The sequence below is a fragment of the Sturnira hondurensis genome, unplaced genomic scaffold (assembly GCF_014824575.4).
Source record: "Sturnira hondurensis isolate 20B ecotype Veracruz unplaced genomic scaffold, ASM1482457v3 Scaffold0014302, whole genome shotgun sequence".
NCBI classification, from domain to species: Eukaryota; Metazoa; Chordata; class Mammalia; order Chiroptera; family Phyllostomidae; genus Sturnira; species Sturnira hondurensis.
The window spans coordinates 4,020,237-4,043,653 of record NW_028086933.1 but is presented as its reverse complement, the minus strand read 5'-3'; the positions used below and the strand labels follow the sequence as shown (position 1 = coordinate 4,043,653).

The window sequence follows — 23,417 nt, the reverse complement described above, 5'->3', positions numbered from 1 at the left end:
CATGTGCTAGAAGTGAGGTCAGGTTCAGGTTATGATTTTGAGGAATGGAAAATACTTTGTATATGCTTTGCAAGACACAGGTGGCTTAGGGGAAGTGACTCGGGGGAAGTGATCCCTATGGGCCCTTTATCATGAGCTCCTGCTTAGTAACCCTGTATGACCTACCTTGATCCTATGACGCACACGTACAACACCCATCCTTGGTTTTGACCCCAGGGTTGTCTTTTTTAAAAAGATTTACTTATTTATTTTTAGAGAGAGAGAGAGAGAGAAACATGATTTGTGAGAGAAACAGTGATCAGTTGCCTCTCTCACACCTTCCAACTGGGGACCTGGCCCACAACCCAGGCACATACCAGGAGTGGGAATTGAACCAGCAATCTTTCGTCTGCATGCCGGCAAGTCAATCCACGGAACCACACCAGCTAGGGCTAGGGCCAAGGTCTTTTTCACAGACCAGACAGAAAAGATTGGCTGGTTTACAGAGAGGTGAAGAGCTGAAGTCAGCTGTGAAAGTCTGAAGTCAAGAAGGGGAACTCACTTTGTGTGCAGCCAGCGGCCAAGAGTTTGCTAACACTTCATTTTTGTTTGGACGTCCCTGCTTTCATTAACAGCTAGACTGATTGCTGTGAGAGTCAAAGTACTTTGTATACTACTCAGTTGCTGTACCCTCCATACGGTTTTAAGGAGTAACTATCAAGGTGTCATGGCTTTTGTAGGAAGGAAAAGCCTGAGTTTGCATCTCGGTGACAGACCTGGTAGGACACAGCTTTGTATCTTTGCTATATCCCAATTCGTAGTGCATAGGATACTGAATAACACTCATTAAATCCTTCCTTTTCCTCCCGTGGCTGACAGTCCTGATCTGGTGTGGGAGAGTATCTGGAGTAGGTTGGCATCTAGAAATAGAATATTCTGAACCCACATGTACCATGTGTGTACACACACAGTAAACCAAAGCTGAGAGAGCACACTTCTGAAGGTCACTGAACTTGCCCAGATATCATTAAACCTATATCCCATCTACCAAAAGGAAGTAACAGGACAATATATTAGCCAGAAAAAGGAATTCATATTCAGGTAGGCCCAAATGACATTACGCTATAATGCGGGGAGTGGGGAGAAAATACATATTTAACACAAGTTCCATTTCATAATCTTTACCTTGACGTTTTCTAAATTCTGCACATTTAATACTGTATCACTCACTGCCTGGAGGAAATGGCATACTCATGTTTTCATACTTGAGGAACATCTAACAAAAAGGTTGGAGGGAACAAGGTTAATGGTCAGAGGAATTGCTCCATCAGGGATCTGTCAGCCTTCTGAGCCAACAAATATTTTTAACAAAATAAGCATTATGGTCTTCTTTCCCCGAACTCATTTCACCAAGAATTAGGTCACTAGCATGGAATTCAGACAGTGGAGAGAACACTTTCATTCGATGAGTTTGTTGAAAGCCTCTGTCAGGCAGGCATGATGTCTTAGCTTCAGCTGCTCTGCAGTGGTTGTACGGGTGGTTCATGCAACAGCAAAAGCAAAAAACTCTTGGAAGAAGCGCGGCTGGTGTGGCTCAGTGGATTGAGTGCTGGCCTATGAACCAAAAGGTTGCTGGTTTGATTCCCAGTCTAGGGCACGTGCCTGGGTTGTGGCCCAGGTCTGCAGTGAGGGGGCACGTGAGAAGCAACCACACATTGACATTTCTCCCCCTTTCTCTCACTTTTCCCGTCTAAAAATAAATAAAATCTTAAAAAAGAAACCCTTTGGGAAGAAAATCACCCAGGCGTTAGAGTTGTCAACAAACTCTTGGTTGACATTTAGGGGACCAGCAGGAGATAGTCTACTGTGGAATTCTGTTGGGCTTGAAATTAATTTCACATCATAATTAAATCATATGCAACCTATGAAAGCATTCAGCAAAATATACCATTTAATGAGTTGAGGCCACATGCTGAAACATAGTATTAAAAAGTCAAAAACGAAGAACTTTGCAAAACATTTGGTGGTGAGGGGTGGAGCGTGGAGGCTGCCTGAGCTGCACACGTGACCACACTCCTGTCTGCCTCCCCGGTTTACTGGCTGTAGAAACTGGTGAAGAAAAGTTTGAGGTCAAACCAGGATAGAACTGAAAAAGGCTGCTAGGAAACTAGTGGCCTGGAAGTACCTCCCTGGGAAGAATCCAAATGGAGAGTTTAAACGGATTTCCCAAGCTCAGAAAGTGTTTTCTGATGCAAGAGAATCTAAGACAAAAGAGAAGTGAAAGGTGGAACAGTGTGGACATCTTTGATGTGTTTTGGAGAAAAGAAAGGTACAAAACAAATGTTGTGCATCAGCTCTCAGTAACCTTAGATTTATACAACGGTGCAACCAAAAACCTATCTGTGCAAAAGAATGCGATTTATGAATGTGAAGGCCGAGGTGGTAAGGAGCAGTGCAGTGCTCCCCCAGTTGCTGAGGTACTGGGATGCAAGTAACAATTCCTCAGGTAGGACCAGGGATCGTTCAGCAAATTCAGTCCTGGTCATGGAGTGCCAGGGTGAGTCCTGAAGACAGACGTGAAAGCTCCAATGCAAGGGGGACAATTCAGCAGAGGTTTCCTAAAGTTCATATTGGCAAAGGCATGAAGTTGGCTAGATGAGATTACAGTTGAGACCAAGAACCAGGACAGGACCCAAGAGATAACGTTTTACTATTTAAAAATTTTTATTTTTGTGTGGAGAGAGTTAAGGAGAAACATCGATTGTTGCCTCCCATATACACCCCGACCAGGAATTGAACCCTCAACCAAGGTATATGCCCTAACTGGGAATTGAACTGGAGACCTTTCAGTGTACAGTGACGCTCCGACCAACTGCCAGGGTGACAGACCATTGTTTTAGATCAGCTCCACACTGTTTTCACTCCATAGATGGCTGGCCTTTTTATGCCTATGGATACACTGCCCATTGAAGCACACTGCGTGGCTTTCTAACTGGAATTACCAGCTCTCATCCAGGCCAGTCTGCCAAGCATGGATCTACCTGGTGCGCGCCAAGTGAAAGCACGCCAATCTCTCGTGAAGCACACCCAAGGGGTATGTGACCAGTGGATGTTAAGGCCAACTTTCCTGAGAACGGCTCTCCCCCAAGACCACTTGCTATTGTTTCTTAAACACCGAACTACAGTGGTGTTTTTAAGTTAATGAAGAGTAAATTCTGCCTTTGTTAGGGCTTACTTTATAACTGAGTTCAGTTCTGTACTGCACGGATTGGCTTAGACCGACCGAAATGCTAGTTGTATGTATCGACTTTAGTGTATGAACCTTACTAAGCTATGAAAATAGAGCTCTGTATTTAACTGGCAATCAAAGAACTTAATTTGTAAGGAAGTGTTGATTTGTCTAAGTTGCATTAAGTGGGATTCATTGTGATGCTTCTGCATTTACTGTTGCCTCAAATGTTAGTTGAAAATGGCATGCTGTATAATTTAGCCTGTGGTAATGGTGACAGAAATAACGTTCTAACAAAGGGTTTATCATAATACACTGTTTTTTGAGGGCTTGCAACACTGTGCTTTTAAGTATGCTAAAGGCTTAAACCATTTAATTTGTGCTCCAAAGTAACTGTAATATAATCTTAGTAGTAGATTATGAATAGCTTTACTTGTATGTTTAAGTCATGTTCACAAGCTTAAATGGGGATACTAGAATTCAAACATTCTTCAAAAGTATGTGTCTCCTTAAAATACTGATCACAAAGCCAAAAAAAAAAAGGTTGAAATTTACAAAAGAAAGTTCCTGTAATCATTTGAACTATTTATTCATCAGCCTAACTCCCCCACCCCCAACCCAGACAAAAGAAGAGTTGTCATCCATCCCATTAGCCAAGACAGTGGATGTAACACACAAAAACTAAGCAACCTGCAAGGTTACAGTGTGGGCTCACCACTTTTTTCAAGTATGTGCGTCCTAAATGGGAAGAAAAGGCTGATGGGGAGCTGACTTGAGATGGAGAACACAATAGTGTACAGATGGTGTGTTGTAGAACTGTGCAATTTTGTGACTGTCACCACAATAAACTCATAAAAAAAGAGAAGGCGGTCTCCTCAATATTCTGCAGATGCCAGTGGAGGGCTGCCTATTTCCAGTACAATTCAAGTGGTAGGACTGCGTGACCCTCAGACAATTCAGTGATTAACAGCAGTCGCCTATTAAAGTCAAGACTCCGAATTAAAGTAACTTCTCAAGGTCACACAGAAAGGAGAAAAACCCCTCAGTCCAGACGGACCAACTTCAGGCTCCTCCTGCCACCTGCTTCCTCGCTCTCCCCCCGACCCTCACCGGGTACTGGCAGCTCTCTCTGCTGTGGAAACTGATTTGAAACGGCACAGTCTCATCATCGTAGCTTTTAAGATTAATGTGTGTGGGTTCCGTTTTCAATTAAATGTGTTCATAAGTGACAAATGATGGAGCTCCCTGTTTCCCTCAGTTGGGCCGTAGGACGAGTCAGCTGGGGCACCTATGTGTTACGGGCCATCAAGGCTAAAGAGCGCTGAAAAAAGCTTGTAAGAATAAAAGACGTGGGGAAATGTTTCAGCAAAGAGCACAATGTTACAAGAAAATGCTGGTAAGCCACCCTGATTATGAAGAAGCAAGCCCATTTTTGATAAAGTCCTTTTAATGAAAAATGTAAAACCCCTTTCAACGTTCATGTACAAAGCCGTATGTAACACTTGCACTTAACAAATAAAAGCAAGTCAATGTTTTAAAAAAATACATCATTAAATGTATATATGTATATATTTACATAGCATATTAAGTTTAATATTTAGCTTTAAAAGTTCACATAAATTTTTAGCAAAATGAGACAATTTTAAATAAATTACACCTTTTGAAAATGTTTAATTGTACAGTCAATAGCTTCAACAAAATATTGAAGTGTCTGTATTTAGTATCTGCTTTATATACTTTATATTTTACATTTTTACAATTATTTGGCAGTAATTTTCTGATTATGACATGAATGCTGTGCGATTCAGCGATTTCCCAAATGCAGGCGATAGCTGGTGTTCGTGTCCTATTCTCACAGTAACTGTCTCAATGTAGTGAAAAATATCGGTTATTTTAGTAAACTGTACAAGGTCACATTTACACTTGATCAACAATATAGCATAGAATTTCGGTTTTTTTTTCCCCAAAAATAAATACATCATTTTAAATCTGGCATTTTCACAAACATCATATACACTATAATACAAAAACAGCTACGAAGTGCTGCTTTTTAAATGTAGCTTGTTTTAATAACTAACATTTACTATCATAGGAGCTGCGACTGATGCTATACTGCCGTGGTGTCAGTAACAAGTAATTACTACAGAGAGAATTTCTTGGCACTGATGGTTTATGAAGCTTAAGTCAGGGTGCATCTGTGTGTCATCGTTCAAGAGTAAGTCACCCCACTTCAGTGGCCTACAAACAGCGAACTGGATGGAACACACCTAGTTTTCTTCCATATCCTCTGTTTCATCTTCATGTATTTTCAAAGCTCTCACTGTTTCCTTGACTGCATGATATAGGATGTTTTTAACCTGAAAGAGGCAAGTTTTAGAATTATGCTAGGATTTCTACTCACTGTAGCTGGAGATGAATAAATGAAAACTGTTGTAGTAAAAGAATTTTTTTAAAGGAAACTCAAATTCAAGAGAAATAAGTGTCAGTGTTAAAAAATGTTAAACCAAAAGCTAAAATCGGGACCACTAAAAATTATACAATTAGGTGCTTACTGGTGTCAATCTTTGGCCATTAACCTAGGTTGACAAACTAGGCCATGACTCCCTAAGTTGGTGTGCACGCTTCACACCTCTGAATATACAAACCCGTGACACAGCTGCTCTTACCTGCAGTTTATCATCATAGTTGATTTCATCCTTCAAAAGTCTCAGTTCCTGTGTTAAATGAAATGACTGTACAAGATGTTCCGGAGACACAAAGTCTTCAGTTACCTGAATGCAGCTGTGAAAATTCTGTACCTATCCCCAAAGAGAATACAATATAAATTTTAGCAGGTGGGGATAAAGAAAAGCAAAGTTGCAAAGTAACAGTAAACACAAAGAACAATTCGCCAGAAACTTACAGTATTTTCTCCAGAATATCAAATGCATTTCAAAGCAGAGACCACACTTTGTGGGAAAATTCTATCGCTGAAAAGCTTCATGTAAAGTGACTCTGTAAATTGAGTATTTTTAAATGATGAAAGGAATGTTTCCAGGAATCCTTCAGGGAGGCCGATAAACAGATCCTAAATCGATTTTGTTAAGGTGGATTTTTTTTGGTGTTACTTAAAAAGAAGGTGCTAACAGGAAAGTCTCCGTTTTACTAATCAGTGCAATCAGCCTTGATGTCTGCCGTTACTCCTTGGGCTGTTGTTAGCTTTGGTCCTTTCACTGCTAACTTTTGGACCAAGAGAATAAATGAAAGAAAAGGAAATGAAACTTAGTTTAATTATTTGTGAGGAACTAGGATGGAAACTGTTGTTCTAGACAGATAATAATGACTGCAAGAGTTTTAGAATTAGGCTGGGATTTTGTTTATTTGTGCCTTTCTTTCAAATTAACCAATGAAAGATAATCTTCAGTTTCCCCGTGGCCATCAGTACAACTGTTTTTCAACAGCTGTCTCTCTCCTAACTAGTGGTTTTCACAAGAAGCTGGTGAATGTGTGTTATTGGCTGAACATGTACCAGCTGACTGCACACACTTCAGTATTTCATAGAATTCCTTTCTATTAATGATTGTATGACACAGAGGACCAAGCTCATCCAGTCTCAATTTTGTGATGGTTGTAGGCTGTCTTCTAGTGATATTGAAAGTGGTAAAATTCTGGGAAAGGAGAAATAAAAGACCTAACTGGTGACAAGTAACAGAATTCCAATTCCTCCTCTGGACGTAACAATGACCTGAACAGCTGCTGATGTCTGCAGAGTTCTTTAAGTGGTACAGAGCCTCTATGGGGAATTAGATAGCATGTATCTCTATAGGATATGAATAAACATTCTCTTCCTTTTTAATCATCAGGTTGTTGGTTCCTCTGCAGGACGAACGCAGGGGATGCCCTACAGTTTCGGCACTGCTGTGCAGTCTCTCTGGGTCTTCACTGCGTGTCTACAGAACAATGCTCTGTGTCTCACAGAGCAGGAAACTAAGGATAGGAGGTTCGGCTCCTGTTCCAAGACAAATCAGCCAATACATAGCAGATCAAGAGGAACCCAGCTCCTGTGACATCCTCCTGACAGGCCTACATTAACTCAGGTCACACCAGCACACACAGCCTCCAAACGCCCCCTGTCTTTTGCTTTTTTAAGCATGCCCTGTGGATAAAGTCCTTCAACAGTTTTAGCATGTACAATTTAGCACATCTAGCTATATCTTTATAGTTTCTTTCTTCATTGGTATTATAATTTTGTTTATACATCAATTTTCCTGTTTTCCTTTAGCTTTTAGACTTTAAGTCAACTGTCTTAAATGTGCCACTGCCTACTAAGTCCAAAGTCTGGGCCCCCTCAGGGCAAGCTTCTGCTGTTCTATTTCCCCCTAAGAACAGGCCACTCTTTCCCGTTTTCTGTGTATGTTGTGTAACTTTTTGTTGAAAACTGGACATTACAATATGGTAAGTGAAAACCTGATTCTTCCCCCGCCTCAGGTTTTGTTGCGGTTGATTGTTTAGGGCTACAGCCATCCATTCTGTGGCTTTTTCCAAACCATTTTGCAAAGACTGTATTCTTTGTCAGGTGTGATCACTAAAGTCTATTCTGTCATCTCAGTGGTCAGCCAGTGACCTCCTGAAATGCCCCCAATCATCTGCCCTTTTCTTTAAGCAGTCCCCTGGTTGATGAAAGTCTTAGATTAGACTTCAGAGTTCTGAAAGAGTCGATTCTCTAAGTTTTTGCCAGTTTATGGATGCCTTAAAATAACTGTCCAACGGTGACTTTTATTAGCGCTTACAAGATGCTATTCATGCTTCCTGACTTCAACCTGACTTACTATGCTTACAGATTTAAGGATTAGTTTGGAGAGACAAGATCCACTTTTAAAGGAGAACGCATCTAAACATCTCATTCCACTTAACCCTGTCCTTGGGCAGCTTTCAGCCATTTACGTTTCACTTCCTTGATAGACTGTTTTATTCAAACCTGTCTTAAAGGATCAGTTGTTATTAGAAAAGATAACTTTTCCCTGTTCATAGTAAGAAGGTTGTTATCTTGATGCTGTGACTGCCGTATATACACAGCAACTTGTGAGAACTTAAGAGTTTAAAGGTTTTGCCAAAGTACTTTTAGTCATATGAATGAACTCACTATAAATGATCAAACACAGTAACTCAAAAGTTAAAGGCCATTTTTATCATAGAAGATTTTATGTTAATTTTAAAAAACCTGTCATTTAAAATAAAGGGTACTATAAATCTCAAGATACCAGAGATGAGACAAACTAAATCCCAGAGGTCAGGGTCCACCTGCTCCACCTAGGGATACAAGGGTTTCACAGATTTTTCATGTTTGTCAATGTCAGGATGGGCAGGGTAGGACAAAATGGCGGCTGAACTACAACTCGAAAAAGCTGACGTCAAACCAGGGAGCCGAAAGGGCAGGCTTTGACAAAATGGGTATCTGCATAGCAACCTGAGCCCGAGGAAAGCCACCAATGCTATTTTGCTGCTTTGTTCAAAGGGGACCAATCCCCAGCTCCCACGAAGAGAGCCAACCAAAATAAAACCCCGCCACATGCCCTGCTTGGGCAGGACTTCCCTGGCCCAACTTTGTGGACCGGAGAACCTCGCCCGGGTGCGCAAACCCCAATGAAGCTCTATACTGCCTAACTTCGTGGCTGATTGGCATTTCTTCCTTGGCCCTTGGAGGAGACTAAGAAAATGTTTCAGCCAACAGATAAAACATTTTTTTCTTTTATTGATTCTAGAGAGAAGAGAAGAAGAAACAGAGAGAGAGAGAGAGATAAACATTGATTAGTCGCTTCCTGCATGTGCCCTGACTGGGTACTGAACCCACAACCCAGGTACACATGCCCTGACCAGGAATCAAACCTGCAACCTTCCAGTCTGCAGGAGGGCCAACCAACTGAGCCACACCAACAAGAGCTAACAGAAGATTTTTAAAGTCTGCAATTTTAGTTTTAGAATTTAAAGAGGGCTGCAGCTACGACACTTTACCTCAGCTGGCTGAGATATTCATCTGAACACCCCAGCACAGAGCTTCCTGTTTTCTGTTTGGAGTCTCAGAATGCTCCGTGATGACAAATCAAAGAACAAAACATAGTGTGTGTTCCCTTAGCGCTGCTGGCCCCTGCTGTGCAGTTTCCTTATGATGAAACAGGTTTTTTTGCAGGTATCTTGGGTTTTCAAAGGCATCCTATTTGTGTGATTTTCAAAGTGTGGTCCCCAAATGGTAGTAGTATCAGTGTCATCTGGGACCTTTTTAAAAATGTAGTATTTCGGGTTCCATCTGACCCATGGAGTCAGATGTTCTGGGGTTGGAGCCCAGCAATCTGTGTTTTATTTTAATCAAGTCCTCCAGGAAATTCTAATGTTTGCTAATGCATGAGAAATACACTAAAGTAAGAGAAATACTGACTTCAGAGTTGGGATTATTTTAAGGGCCACAGGTAGTCTACTGTGCTGAAGCCACCAAGGAAAAATTTTCAGGACCTCTAAGGACTAAATGAATTGTAAATAATAATGCATCTCAAATCCAACTCAGTATTGTGAACAAAGTTATTCCTCTTAATTCTCTCTCAAACCACATGACCACAGCTTGCTGAGTCATGAACTACACCCTTTCAACAGAGGACAGGTTAACTGTGCTCTCATCACATCACACCAGGGGAACAAGGCTGAAATGCCTCTGCTTACAGCTGGGAAATCAGAACCAAAATAAGCAGCACAGAAGTTTTTGTCTTGGAACACTCACAAATTTAGTGGTAAAGTTCAGAACAGAATTTGCCAGTCTAGGAAGTGTAATATTTTTTTACCTAGATGAAATTTACTCTCTATAACCTAAGGGAAATTTCTACATCTCAAAACACATTTTCCTACATACTTAAGTGTACAGTCACAACTGGAAGTTATGAGTGCAACCTAAGTAAACTTTCTGAAATAGTCAAAGACATAGGAAGAAAGTAAAATTTGCAATTTTTACAAAGAGCACTACACACGTACATAAATAAATTATATATAATAAATAAAACCAATAAAAATTATATGCATATGAATAAATAAGTTATGGAAAGTCACAATTTTGTTTTCATCTAGACTTTGTGTAAAAACAGTATTGTGTGACATCTTCACACAATACTGAAGCCTTCAGGCTTCATAAATATTTAAGTACACTATTCTGGGCATGGGAGAAAACAACAAAATACCCTTTCCCCCCCAAAATTCCTATCCTTATAAAGCTTATATTCCAGTGGTGGTGGAGGGGGGTGCTAAAAAAACAACCAACAAAATTAAATAAATTATGAAGCATATTGGTAGGTAATGACAACAATGGAGAAAAACAAAGCAGGAACGATGACAGGGAGATGGGGTACATAATTTGCTGGTTTAAAGTAGGGTGTCAGGAAAGACCTCACTGAGAAGGTATCCTTTGAGAAAAGTGTTAAAGAATGCAAGAAGTTTTACCAGATATCTGAGAGGAAAGAGAATTTCAGGCAAATGAATTCAGAAGTACAGAGGCCCTGGAGTGGGAACGTACTTTTGTGTGTGTGAAAACGACAGAGGCCAGGAGATTAGAGAGGAGGAGGAGAGCAGTGGAAGAGACAGGCAATGCGGGGGTGTGAGTGTGCACATGGGCGTATAGAAAAAGGACACAAATACAGACTGTTTAGAGCCTCATGAGGCTTTGAGGCACAGTGATATGTGAACTAAGCCTTTTCTTTTCTTTCTAATTTTTAAAAAAGATTTCATTTATTTTTAGAGAGAGGGGAAAGGAGGTAGAAGGAGAGGGAGAGAGACACCGATGCTAGAGAGAATCATCAATCAGTTTGCCTCTCCCACCCCCTCAACAACTGGGATGTACAACCCAGGCATGTACCCTGATGGTGAACTTAACCAGCGATCTTTAGGTTCGAGGGCCAGTGCTCAATCCACTAAAAGCCACACCAGCCAGGGCTGAGCTAAACTTTTTAACAGGATAGCTTTGATTACTGGAAAGGAGAAGCAGCAGAAAGACACGTACACGCACAAAATCTCTGTGGTAACAGCAGCTGCCTCTGGAGGAGAGGCACTGGGGACAGAGTTAAGAAAAGACAAATTTTCACTGTGAACACTTTTACAATGTTTGAATTTTTAAAAATCATACCAATGTACTGTACTTTTCAAAAGAAAAATATTTTTAAAACAATCTTTTCAGAAACAGTACTGGAACAACTGAATATCCATATGCAAAAAATTTGAGTCTTGATCCATACTTTGTACTATAAACAAAAATTAATTAATAACAGAAAGACCTAAATGTAAAAATAACAACTATAAAAATTCTAAAAGAAAATGCAAGAGAAAATCTCTGTCATCTTGGGCTAGGAAAAAAATTACAGATACAACAATAAAAGTATGATACATAAAAGAAGAAAACTGATGAATGAACTTCATCAAAATTTAAAAATGGCTCTTTGGAAGACACTTTTAGGACAAGCCACGTTCAGGAGAATATACTTGCAAAGTACCTAACACATAAAGGGTTTATAAGTAGAATAAGAACACTCATATCTCAGTGAGAAGAAAACTCAATTATAAAGACAAAATATTTGAACACACATTTACCAAATGGTAAATAGTTACAGATGGTAAATAAGTGAACATGAACAGATGCTTAATATCTTTAAATATTAAGAAATTGTAAATTAAAACCACCATGAGATATGCATGCACACTTATTCAAATACTTAAAACCAAACTGACAGTAAGCAGAGGAAATATAACACACAGATAGTGCTTTGGGGGAATGGACAATGGCACCACCACTGTGGGAAAAAGCCTGGCAGTTTCTTATAAATTAATCATCCATTTACCATATGATCAAGGCAATCCCACTACTCTGTATTTACACAATGAAAATGAAAACCTATGTTCATATAAATAACTTAAGTGAATGTTTATAGTGCCTTTCTTTATTATTGCTCCAAACTGGAAACAGAAATGGGAGGGAGGTGGGGAGCACTGTGGGGGTGGGCTGGATTGGAAGTAAAAGAAAACTGTATTTGAACAATAATTAAATTAAAAAAAAGAGAAATGTTCAACTGGTTAATTAATAAACAAACAAAACAAATAAAACTTTGGTACATTTACATATGAACAACTATACCCAGAAATAAAAAAGAAACAATTACTGACACACACAGTATGGACGGAAACTCAAATGCATTATGCTCAGTGACTCAAAGGCTGTATGCTGTGAGTACAGCTCTAATCATGACACTCTAACACAGGCACATCTACAGGGACAGAAAACCGTGAGTGGCCGTAGAAATGCCGAGTGGGGACAGAAGCTGATTAAAAAGGCGCGGGAGGCAATCTGCTGGACTGATGGAGGTGTCCTATATTTTAATTATGTTGTCACCTAACTATCTGTCAAAACCTACCAAACTGTATACTAAAATGAGGGGATATTTTACTGCACACAAAAAGGAAAGAAAAGAAAAAAGAAAAGCAACCTGGGTCATCCAGTTCAACACTGAGAAAATGGATAATGGATAAATTAACACGTAAGAATTTTCAAGAGAACTTGTGTTATCAAAGAATTATTTCTATTTATAAGAAGATTTACTGTACTGTTCTCTTAAATAGGCCACTTCTAGGAGGGCATTTTCCATTTAGATACAGATTCACGATTTTCTGATAAGAAGCAACAAGTCATAAAAATTCTATGTGGGTAAATCACAATTAAACCCAAATCATAAATGATCTAACATGCCTGAGCTAATCATGCAAGTCCATGGGAAAATAAAACAATTTAACATAATATGTTAATTTATTAAGATATTTAATACACTTCCCCAGAAAGTTAATGTAGAGAAAAAGCTGGTATGTATATAATACTGTTTATATTCCACTATCATAAATGCTATAAATAGAATGATAAACTTAACCCTAAACCTGACATCTTAAAAACTAAGCAACTATTACAACTTAAAGAATGTTTGTGCTATTATAATAGTGTCCCAAATGCTTAACAGGCAATAATGCATATATAGTTACGGAAAGTGTGGGAAACTTTCCTTGGTAAAAGTGCACACGACACACACCTCAATTACCAGGCAGTAGAAGAGGTATGGAATCAAGTTTGAGGCAGACTAGCTTTTTGGGTTCTTGGGTTTCCTTTGTATGCTTTGGTGCTGCCTGGCCTGAGTTGATCTGTGGTAGCTCTGGTTAGTTCTAGGAGGCTTTTGGATGCTTTAATCCCAACCTCCACACTACCATCTAATTGTACTGTTCTTCTAGGTGTTATAGAGTCAAGCCACAGAAACAAAGATTAGGTGTTTATTTTAGTTTTTAAGTTTTCTGGATCAACACTTATAGCTAGGAGGTACACTGAATGCCTGAGTTTTGAAATGGTCTAGCAATAATTCATTCTACTCACACTTAGTGTTAGAAAATGTATGATCTTGAACTCTTAATACACCCCCTCCCATGGAAAATTTTCAACTATGGAGAAGTGAATACATAATACAGTAAGTCCTGACTTAATGTTGTCAGTAGGTTCTACGACTTTCAGCAAAACCATGCATAATGAAGCTGATTTTACCAGGAGTTAACTGATAGAAACAAGAGGTGGATTCCTACGGCATACTGAAACATTACTTGAGGACCTGCTGTACCTTCCCCCACAAAAGTCTTAAAAATTAGATTTCAATCCACTAGATCAGAGACAATGCAAAAATGGAAATATGACTGATGTTCAAACAAGTTATAAGTTTTTATGTACCTGATGAAGCGTTCCTGCTGGTAAGATAATGGCATCACCAAGGAACTGAACAAGAGTGCAGGTTCTGACTCCACATTCCTCAAACAGTCTTTGACGGAGCTTTTTATTCACATACCAACTCTGATCACGTATTGGATCATGTTCTGGTAGAACTTCAAGGCCTTGCTCTTTTGAAATCTGAAATACAGGTTAAAATGAAAATATATGTTCCAATATAAGTAAGGGAAATGGTAAATCCTGTTCTGTTCAATTTCATTCATTCATTCATTCTTATTGAATGAATGAATTCAATGAATTCTCATTCATTACCTTATTGTTGTTCAATTACAGTTCTCTGCATGTTCTCCCCACCCCTCCACCCTACCCCAGCCAAACCCACCTCCCTCCCTTGCTTCCACCCTCCTCAATTTTCTTTACAAATCTTCTGTTCTCAGAATCTCATGGAATGATTGAGATTAAGTTAGAGAAAATACAATAATTCGAAAAGCTAAAGGACATTAAAACAACACTGCACACTGATATGCTGTTAATAAAGTGAATCATATTCCCTTCTCATCTCCTCCTTCCACTGTTAAGTTTATATCCATTTGGTTCCTTCCTTATAATTGTTTCAAGAGTATAACACAGAGCCCTGGCTTGTGGGACCTGGTTGGAGCATCATCCTGTAAACAGAATGGTTGTAGGTTCAATTTCCAGTCAGGGCACATGCCTGGGTTGTGAGTTTGGTCCAAGGTCAGGGTACGTGGAAGAGATACCCGAAATATGTTTCTCTCTCACATTGATGTTTCTTTCCCTCTCTCCAAAAATCAGTAAGCATGTCCTCAGGTGAGGATGGAAAAAAAAAAAGTATAATGCAGAGATGAGGAAAAGCTTAGTTTAGTAACTTTCCCCCAAAAGTCAAACCATGAATACATATGCATTTCATAAATATTTCTTGATCTTGCTATTTTTTTATTTATCTTTAGAGGGGAAGGGAAGGAGAGAGGGAGAGAAACGCCAATGTATGGTTGCCTCCCGTGAATCCCCTGCTGGGAACTGGCCTGCTGGGAACTGGGAACTGGCCTGCAACCCAGGCATGTGCCCTGACTGGGAATCGAACCACGATCCTCTGGTTCGCAGGCCTGCGCTCAATCCATCGAGCTACACCAGCCAGGGCGATCTTGCTATTTTTTTAAGGTAGGTACCGTATACCTTTTAAGATAAATACCTTGATAGTAAACCTCTGACCCTTGACAAAACAATTTCAAAGGACCATGTACTATCCACTGAATAATATTCTGCTTTAAAGAGCATGACTTACAATATTTTAAATTAAAATACTGGTGTACTCTGGGATAAGATCACAGGGACCACATAAAGAAGAAAAGCAGCAATGATGGTTCCTTAAAAGAAACCCCTATAGTTACAAAATTTATAAAGTATTTGAATGAAGGGTTTAATTATTTCAGATGGATGTGAACAACTAAATTAAAGGTGCAATTACTCAAATTCCAGTCTATTCAAATAAGTATCAGAGAAATCAGATGTGACAGAATAGTATTCCCTAGGTAAACAGCAAAAAATATCAGTATATAAAAAACAGAGAGATCCTACATTGTTTAGGTATTTCTATGATACAGTCATGTTTATATCCCAGTCCCCATTCACTCCTTTTCACCAAGGGTAACATCTGACTCATCCAAAGATTAGTTTTTGTTTTGTTTATTTTTTAAAGATTTTATTTATTTATTTATTTTTAAAGAGAGAAAGGGAGGGAAAAAGACAGGGAAAGAAACATTAATGTGTGGTTGACTCCTGCCAGGGACCTGGCCTGAAATCCAGGCACTGTCCTGACAGGGAATCAAACCAGTGGGGACCTTTTGGTTTGAAAGCTGGTGCTCAATCCACTGAGCCACACTAGCCAGGGCTAAAGCCACACCATTGAAGATTATTTAATGACCTTATATTGAAGGCAAAATGAAGTTATACATTAAGTCCTTGCTCAAGGTGAAGAGATAAACTATTTGCAACCTGAATTATACCTTTTGAAGAAATTCCCTTATCTTATCAACGTCTTTCCCAGCATAAATATGCCACAGAGCACCAGGTATTTCACTTGAGTCCTTCAATCGTTTTCTTAAAATGTCATCCAAATCTTCTTCTTCAAATTTCTTGAGTATTCCTGAAAAAACAAGAGAGCATTTTCTTTTTTAAAAATAAACTAACTTACTTATTAATTTACTTATTTGACAGAGACACTGATTTGTTGTTCCACTTATTCATGCATTCATTAGTTGCTTCTGCTATGTGCCCTGACTCGGAATTGAGCTCACAACCTTGGTGTGTAGCGATAATGCTCTAACCCAGTGAGCCATGTGGCCAGGGCCAAGAGAGTGTTTTGAAACTGGTCAGTATATACTACCAACAAGTATAGCCAAGTCTCCTAAAACTGATCTATCAGAGGCTGTATATTACCTCACTAGACTGGGATTCTTAAAGAGGACATAAACCCAAAATATCTTGTAATTCCTAGGAGATCTCACTTATTATTGGTTAATTTGTAATCAAATGCAAATGCCCTATGAGCTGTGATTTTGAGGAAACATCAGATGATTCTTCTAAACTGTTGGTAAACTAAAAACTGCACACATATACATACATATGTATGAACAGAAAAAATGGTAACTGTGGTTATTTCTGAGTGAAATATATAGGAAGATCTTCTTTTCCAAATTCCTAATTTCACAATAATGAACATTTTAAAGCAATGTTCTCTGAAGAGACAAAAGCTACTGCCTGCTACAATGAATATATCAGATGTTTCCTAATTTGTGACAATAAAAGCAAAACTGACTGCAAGTTCAGAGGCACCAGAGGGATACAGGAAGAAATCAGTGTTTGACATCAAGGTGAGAGCTGGGGGACAGCTTCCTCCCAGACAGAAATGTGGGCAGAGGGAATTGACCCTTTTCTGAACTCTCCCCCAACACAGCAACACAGCCAGTAGGTGGGTACCCTACCTGATAGTGTTTGCCCCACTCTGGAGATCCCCAGACTCCGTCCAACTCAACTTACAGGCCCAACCAAGTTCCTTTTCCGTATGAATGGCTGGTCTTGGCTCATGCTTTATAACTTCCCAAATTACCTCAAACAAGCAACAGCCAGCCTCAGTGAGCCCCTAGCACCCATACCTCTTGCTAAGTGGCCCTAGGCCCAGCACTAGCAGCAACCAGCCTAGATTCACAGTTTGTCTTTGCCTGGAAAACTCCAAGCCCAGCACAAGTAACAGCCATCTCAGATTGCTTTATATTTATAGCTTTATATTTATAGTCAGGGTAGCCCTAGGCAAAACATAGGTGAGGGTTGACCTTGGCCTGCCCTATCCAGAAAACTCCAAGGCCTGTGCACCAGGTGGAAAGTTATAGACCACATGGGAGCACTGCTACCCTGTACCCGCACAGCTGATTCTTCATGGAGAGTGGGAACTGGTGGTCAGTGGTCACAGCCAGTCCTTGAAGCTGACTAGACTGGGTAAATCTCTCCCATTGAGCTGCCACAGTAATCAAGGTTCAACTAAAAGAGGGGGTACTCAGCCCACACAACAGGCGCACCTCAAGTACCAGCCTTACTTGGAACATAAGGAAGTAAAAAACAACCAATCAGAACAACAAGAAGAAAGATTCAAAAATCAAGGATAGTATAAGGAGCCTCTGGGACAACTTTAAGCAATCCAACACTTGTACCATAAGTAGAAGAGATAGGGCAAGAATCTGGAAATCTATTTGAAAAAATAATGAGAAAAAAAAAATCCCTAATTTGGTGAAGGAAATAGACATGCAGGTCCAGAAAGCAGAGAGTCACAAACAAGATGGATACAAAGAGGCCTACTTCAAGACACATCATAATTAAAATGCCAAAGGTTAAAGATAAACAGAGAATCTTAAAAGCAGCAAGAGAAAAGCAGCCACCATAGGAGAGTTCCCAGAAGACTGTTAGCTGATCTCTCAAAAGAAACTTTGCAGGCCAGAAGGGACTGGCAAGAAATATTTAAAGTCATGAAGCAGGGATTTACAGCCAAGATTACTCCACCCAGCAAAGGTATCATTTAGAATTGAAAGGCAGATAAAAAACTTCCCATACAATAGGTGATAATGAAGTTGAGTTCAGCCCATTAAAGGGGCTGATTTAAAGAAAAACAAGATCAAAATTATGAACAATAAAATGCCAAAAATACATTATCTATCAAGAAATGAATCTAAAAAATAAACTAAGGAAGTAAGAGAACAAAGATGGAGGAACCATGAATACAGAGAGTGTTTTGATGGGTGCCAGATTGGAGGGAGGAGGGGAAAAACGGGTGAAGAGGTGCGGGGATTAAGAAGTACAAATAAGTAGTTACAGAATAGCCATGTGGATATAAAGTAAAGGATATGGAGTAGCCAAAGAACCTATGGGTGACCCCTGGACACAAAGAATAGCCTGAGGGAACGGGGGCTGCTGGGTACACTGGGGCAATGGGGACAACTATAATAGCATAATCAGTCAAATATAATTTGATAAAAATAAAAATAATAAAATTGGCTGCAAGGGTTTCTTAATTAAAACATTTATTAAGTGTTTACAATGTCTAGACACTGTCCTAGATTAGAATGAAGAAAGACAGTTGAGACCTTACAGAGTAAAAGACAGTATTAGTAAATGTATGGAAATAAACAAAATTGTTGCATTGTAAGTGAAATCACAAAAGTACAAAAGTTCACAAAGACTGAATCAGTTCTCAAATGTTATCTATGTAATGTATGTTTATAAAGTGTTTTCCTAGAACATTACAGTTTGGCAACCACAGACAACATTTTTTCAGTTATTTTTCTTTAAATTTCATGGCTCTACAAATTAAAAAAAATTCTCACAAGGAAGAGAAAATTTATTTTCATTAGTGAAGACTTCTAGGGGCAGATGACAATCTGAGTTACACTTTGAAGGTTAATTACAGGAGTTTGTAGATGGAGGAAAAGAAAAAGTGTGTAGTTTAAGTAGGTCAGTATTTCTTGATGTGTTTTAAGCATTATTACATCCCTACAACATTCCTTTTTCTGTGACTACCATCTGGCAAAAACTTTTAAGAGAACTAAAGAATTAAAATGTTAATGAATGACCATAATTTTTGACCTGAAAGACCAAAAATTATGCTACACATGGAGGGGGGGTGTGCAGAAACAAAAATGAATAACAAAGTTCCAGCATTTAAGGACATGAAAGAACAACAGAGAAAAACATGCATAACCTCTGTATTGTAGACTAAGTGTTCAGGGCATGATGTGAATAAAGTACAGCGACGTATGGGAAAGACAATTACTCCTGCAGCACCACATGCTTTAAAAGGATAAATAATCTCAATCACAGATCACATATTTCTGTGCTAGAGCTGGAATTACAACTTAAGTATCCCTGACTCTTAAATCCTTGGGAGCTGGGGAGGCAAAGAGTGTTTGTCTAGTATATTCAATGGCAAAGAGAGCTGAGAAAGAATGTAAAACATTTCTACAGTTTGGGGTGGAATTTAGGATGGGTACTATAGAAGTTGTCAACTATACAGAAAGTTCAGTAAATACTATAATAAAACCCCAAGTCCTTGGCATCTGGACACTAAACTGGAGGTGCATTCTGACCTCCAGATACAGAAATGATGATGTAAGTGATGGTTGGAAGCCATCCATTTCACAGAAAGTACATGTAAACTAGAAAGAGAAAAGAAATAGTCTGTTGCTACTTCTTAAGGTATTAGGAACCAGGGAGTTAAGTATCAGAGGAGCCAAGGCTGGTGTGTGAAGACCAAGTAGTGATTAACAGTGCCATTTATTACAGAGGTGGCAAATAATTAAAGGACCAGAAAGAAACTACTGAATTATTCCATTATGACAGCCATAACAAAAGTAATTTCAGTGGGGTGGCAGGTACAAAGACCAATCTGCACTCAGTTGAAACGTGAAAGACAGCAAAGAATTTGTTACAAGGCCAGAAGCAACAGGATGGTAGCAAGGCAGATGTGGTCTGAAGGAGCTTTTCTTTTGAAAAAGAATAGTCCAGAGTGTGCTCCTACTCTGAAGAAAAACAGCCAGCAAGGGAAAATTTAAAGGCCTATGTCTATAAAGAGGAGAATAACAGATGGAACAGGTTTCCGAATGAAATCCAGAAGATGGAATATGAAATGTATATTGGATAGAAATGTTATTTCTACTTAAAAGAAACGGCCCCTTCTAAATGACAATGGAGGGGAAAAAGTCATCTTCAGAGCCCTAGGGCTTAGTTTCTATTCTTTAATAAATGTTTATACGTGAATTTCACAGTCTATTTTCAGTAACAATATTTAATGATAGGAAAGAAGCAAACAGAAATATCCATTTTGAAAATTAAAACTCCTATTATGTAAAAAGACAAGGAAATAAATTAATCACTTCTCAAATAGTAAAGATTAGATCCACTGTAATTCTTTTTGGAACCACTGCTTTTAACACACATTCTGGATAATACTAGTGTGGGTGGTTATTCAACTGTTATTCCAAGCACCAGTATTCTTTAAGTTTCTTTACCTGCTTTTGACAGAATGCCATTTCCTTTTGCTATGCCAACATAGACTAGAATATTTACAACATCAGAAACTTCAACATGGAGATTTGTTGTTCCTATATCATGATCTTTAGCAGCAGCTACACCTGTGTATAAAATAAAATGTTATTTGACAGACTATTTTACATATCCCAAATCAGCTCTATGAGGGAAACTTAATTGTTAAATTGAGATTTATTCTCCTTGTTCCAAAACCTGTCCCCCAAACCCACAATTGATGAAATGTCTCATAAAAATCAAATCAACTGAAAAGGAAAATATTTTGCAAGGAAAAGCAGGTACTTAATTATATATTGTCGATTAACTCCTAATAAATCATTAGACAACTTATCATTGAAAAGAAGTTAGTTAAAATTCAATTCCAACTCAATAGAAATACAAATATATATGTACCATAGGCACTGCACAACCTGGGTCCTAGATCAGGGCGTACAAAAAATCCTGGCAAATGAGAGGCCAAATTGAGTTTTCCTTCTGGATTACAATATTCTGGCAATGGCAGGCTTTTTAAAAGATCTTCATATCTGAAAAATAACATTGATTTCTTCTGAATAAAAACTTACATTTTTACATGCATTCCAATATATAATTTTTAAGTTGATCAAGGTCTTAAGGTCTTTGATAGGTAACACTTTCTGTGACTTCATTCAAAGTTTAAATGAATGCATAACACATGGGATGCAAAGAACAGAAGTGATACTGCAACTGCAATGCTACCTAATCACCACTAACTAAAAGCACCACGAACAGGGCCCCAAGTCCTTGACATGAGCGTTCTCTCCTTTACTGACCTAACATAAACACTCTTTCCTGCTGAGACTACAGAAATTCAGTTTTGTATTTTAGTTATTTATTTTTAATTGAGTAAGAAAATGCCTAAAAGTCACATTTTTTTGTTCCTTATCTTATTTTGGGGTATAATCTCAGATCAACCTCGAAAAGCTAGAAATAAAAACTAAAGCAAGTTTCACCCTGGTATAGTTCAGTAGATTGAGCACAGGCTGCAAACCAAGGGCTTGCCAGTTCGGTTCCCAGTTAGCACATGCCTGGATTGTAGGCTAGGTCCCTGGTGAGGGCCATGTGAGAGGCAACCACACACTGATATTTCTCTCCCTCTCTTTCTCCCTCCCTTCCCCCCTCTCCAAAAATAAAGAAATAAGCCCTGGCTGGTATAGCTCAGTGGACTGAGCTCGGGTCTATGAACCAAAGGATCACGGTTCGATTCTCAGTCAGGACACATGCCTGGGTTGCAGGCCAGTTCTCGGCAAGGGATGCACGAGAGGCAACCATACATTGATATTTCTCTCCCTCTCTCCTTCCCTTCCCCTCTAAAGATAAATAAAATATTTAAAAAATAAAGAAATAAAATCTTAAAAAGAAAAAAAAAACAACAAGTTTCAAAAGATGTACCTTGCTGGCATCATAGTCTTGAACTCTTCTCCTGAAGGGCAATCTTTCAATTTTAAAACAACGGTTTCTCCACTTTTCATTTTTTGCCGTTCTATAAAGAATGCAGTTAATTACTAAAAAGATAATCTCTGCCTTTTGATTTTTATGTTTGGAGAAATGTAAAGTAAATGATAATTCAATTGTTGCACAGTAGGTTCTTAATATATACTTATATATTGGCTTTATTTCTCATATACTTAAGTAGTTTTAAGACTTGCTCCTATGTACATAAATTCTTTTTAAAATATTCCCATAATTGTTATTAATATTACATTTTTGATTTTCAAAATGTTTTACATAAATATCATGATTCAATTTTCTGAGGCTTATGGGAGTGCCAAAAAATATTCCCACTGTGATATAAGTAAACATAATTAAAAGACTTGCTTATGGCCAAAGGAAATTAAGTGTGGAGAATAAAGAGTAGGACCTAGTCTCTCATTTCCAAGCACAGATGGTCCCTGACTTAAGATGGTTTGGCTAAACAATTTTTCAGTGGTGCAGAAAAAGCAGGAATTCAGTAGAAACTGTATTTCTAATTTTAAATTTTCCCCTTTTTCCCCTTTGTTCTACAGTAGGTTAATTGTGTTTATTTTGCCCAATGTAAGTAAACTAATTAACACTTAAGGCAGAGTGGGCTGAAGTTATGATGCTCTGTAGGTTAGGTGAATTAAAGACATTTTTGACATGATAATTTCAATTTACAATGAGTTTACCAAGATATAACCCAATTTTAAATTGAGGTGTATCTGTACTTGTTTATTTTTATTAGACAACAAAGTAATATAGAAGTTTAAAAGATTAAAAATCTGTTAAGTTGTCTCCACAATTTATTGTTTGAGGGGGATATGTTTAACAAAAACAGTAAAACAGACAAAAAACAACATACTTGAAACTTCTTCAAAACCATCCCAGAACTCCTTAACATTGGCATTTGAAATAATGCTGTCTTTGCAGTTCAGAAGATCAGTTTGGTGGTCTCCAAAATCAAGACTAATTGATTCGGCCTTCCACAAGCTCATGTTCATTTTCTTATGTACACCAGAAACCACTGCAGGCTTATGAACAGATAGATAAACACAAGTTAAAAGGTATATGGAAACTTCCAAAATTTTATACATACAACAAATGTTAAGTTTCAGTATTAAATACAAATTTTAAGAATTAAGAGACTATCAAAGATAGTCCCTGACCTGGAAAGATGTCACAATAGATTGATAAAGAGAAAAGGTGGTAAGAGAATACCATGTAGAGTACATTACCATTTTTTAAAATAAAAAAATGTGTAGCAATTTTCAGAAAAGTCTAAAAGGCTATGGTAAAAATTTCATTCCTTGCACTGACTGCTGTGACTCAGTGGGTTAGGTGTCACCCCACAAACCAAAAGGTTGCAGG

At 38.5% G+C, this 23,417-nt stretch overlaps 1 protein-coding gene across 4 annotated transcripts in view; it reads right to left on the bottom strand.

Annotated features, from left to right (window-relative positions):
- Positions 1-5,171: 5,171 nt before the first annotated feature.
- Positions 5,172-23,417, bottom strand: part of JMJD1C (jumonji domain containing 1C) — a 242,047-nt gene continuing 223,801 nt past the window's right edge. For all 4 annotated transcript variants that reach the window (XM_037062682.1, XM_037062681.1, XM_037062683.1 and 1 more), the window contains 8 exons: positions 22,912-23,080; positions 21,984-22,074; positions 20,967-21,097; positions 20,537-20,659; positions 15,989-16,128; positions 13,968-14,144; positions 5,875-6,006; positions 5,172-5,565 (listed from right to left, as the gene is read on the bottom strand). In XM_037062682.1, the coding sequence (XP_036918577.1) occupies positions 5,476-5,565; positions 5,875-6,006; positions 13,968-14,144; positions 15,989-16,128; positions 20,537-20,659; positions 20,967-21,097; positions 21,984-22,074; positions 22,912-23,080 (1,053 nt within the window). In that variant the 3' untranslated portion in view covers positions 5,172-5,475. The remainder of the gene's footprint in view (positions 5,566-5,874; positions 6,007-13,967; positions 14,145-15,988; positions 16,129-20,536; positions 20,660-20,966; positions 21,098-21,983; positions 22,075-22,911; positions 23,081-23,417) is intronic.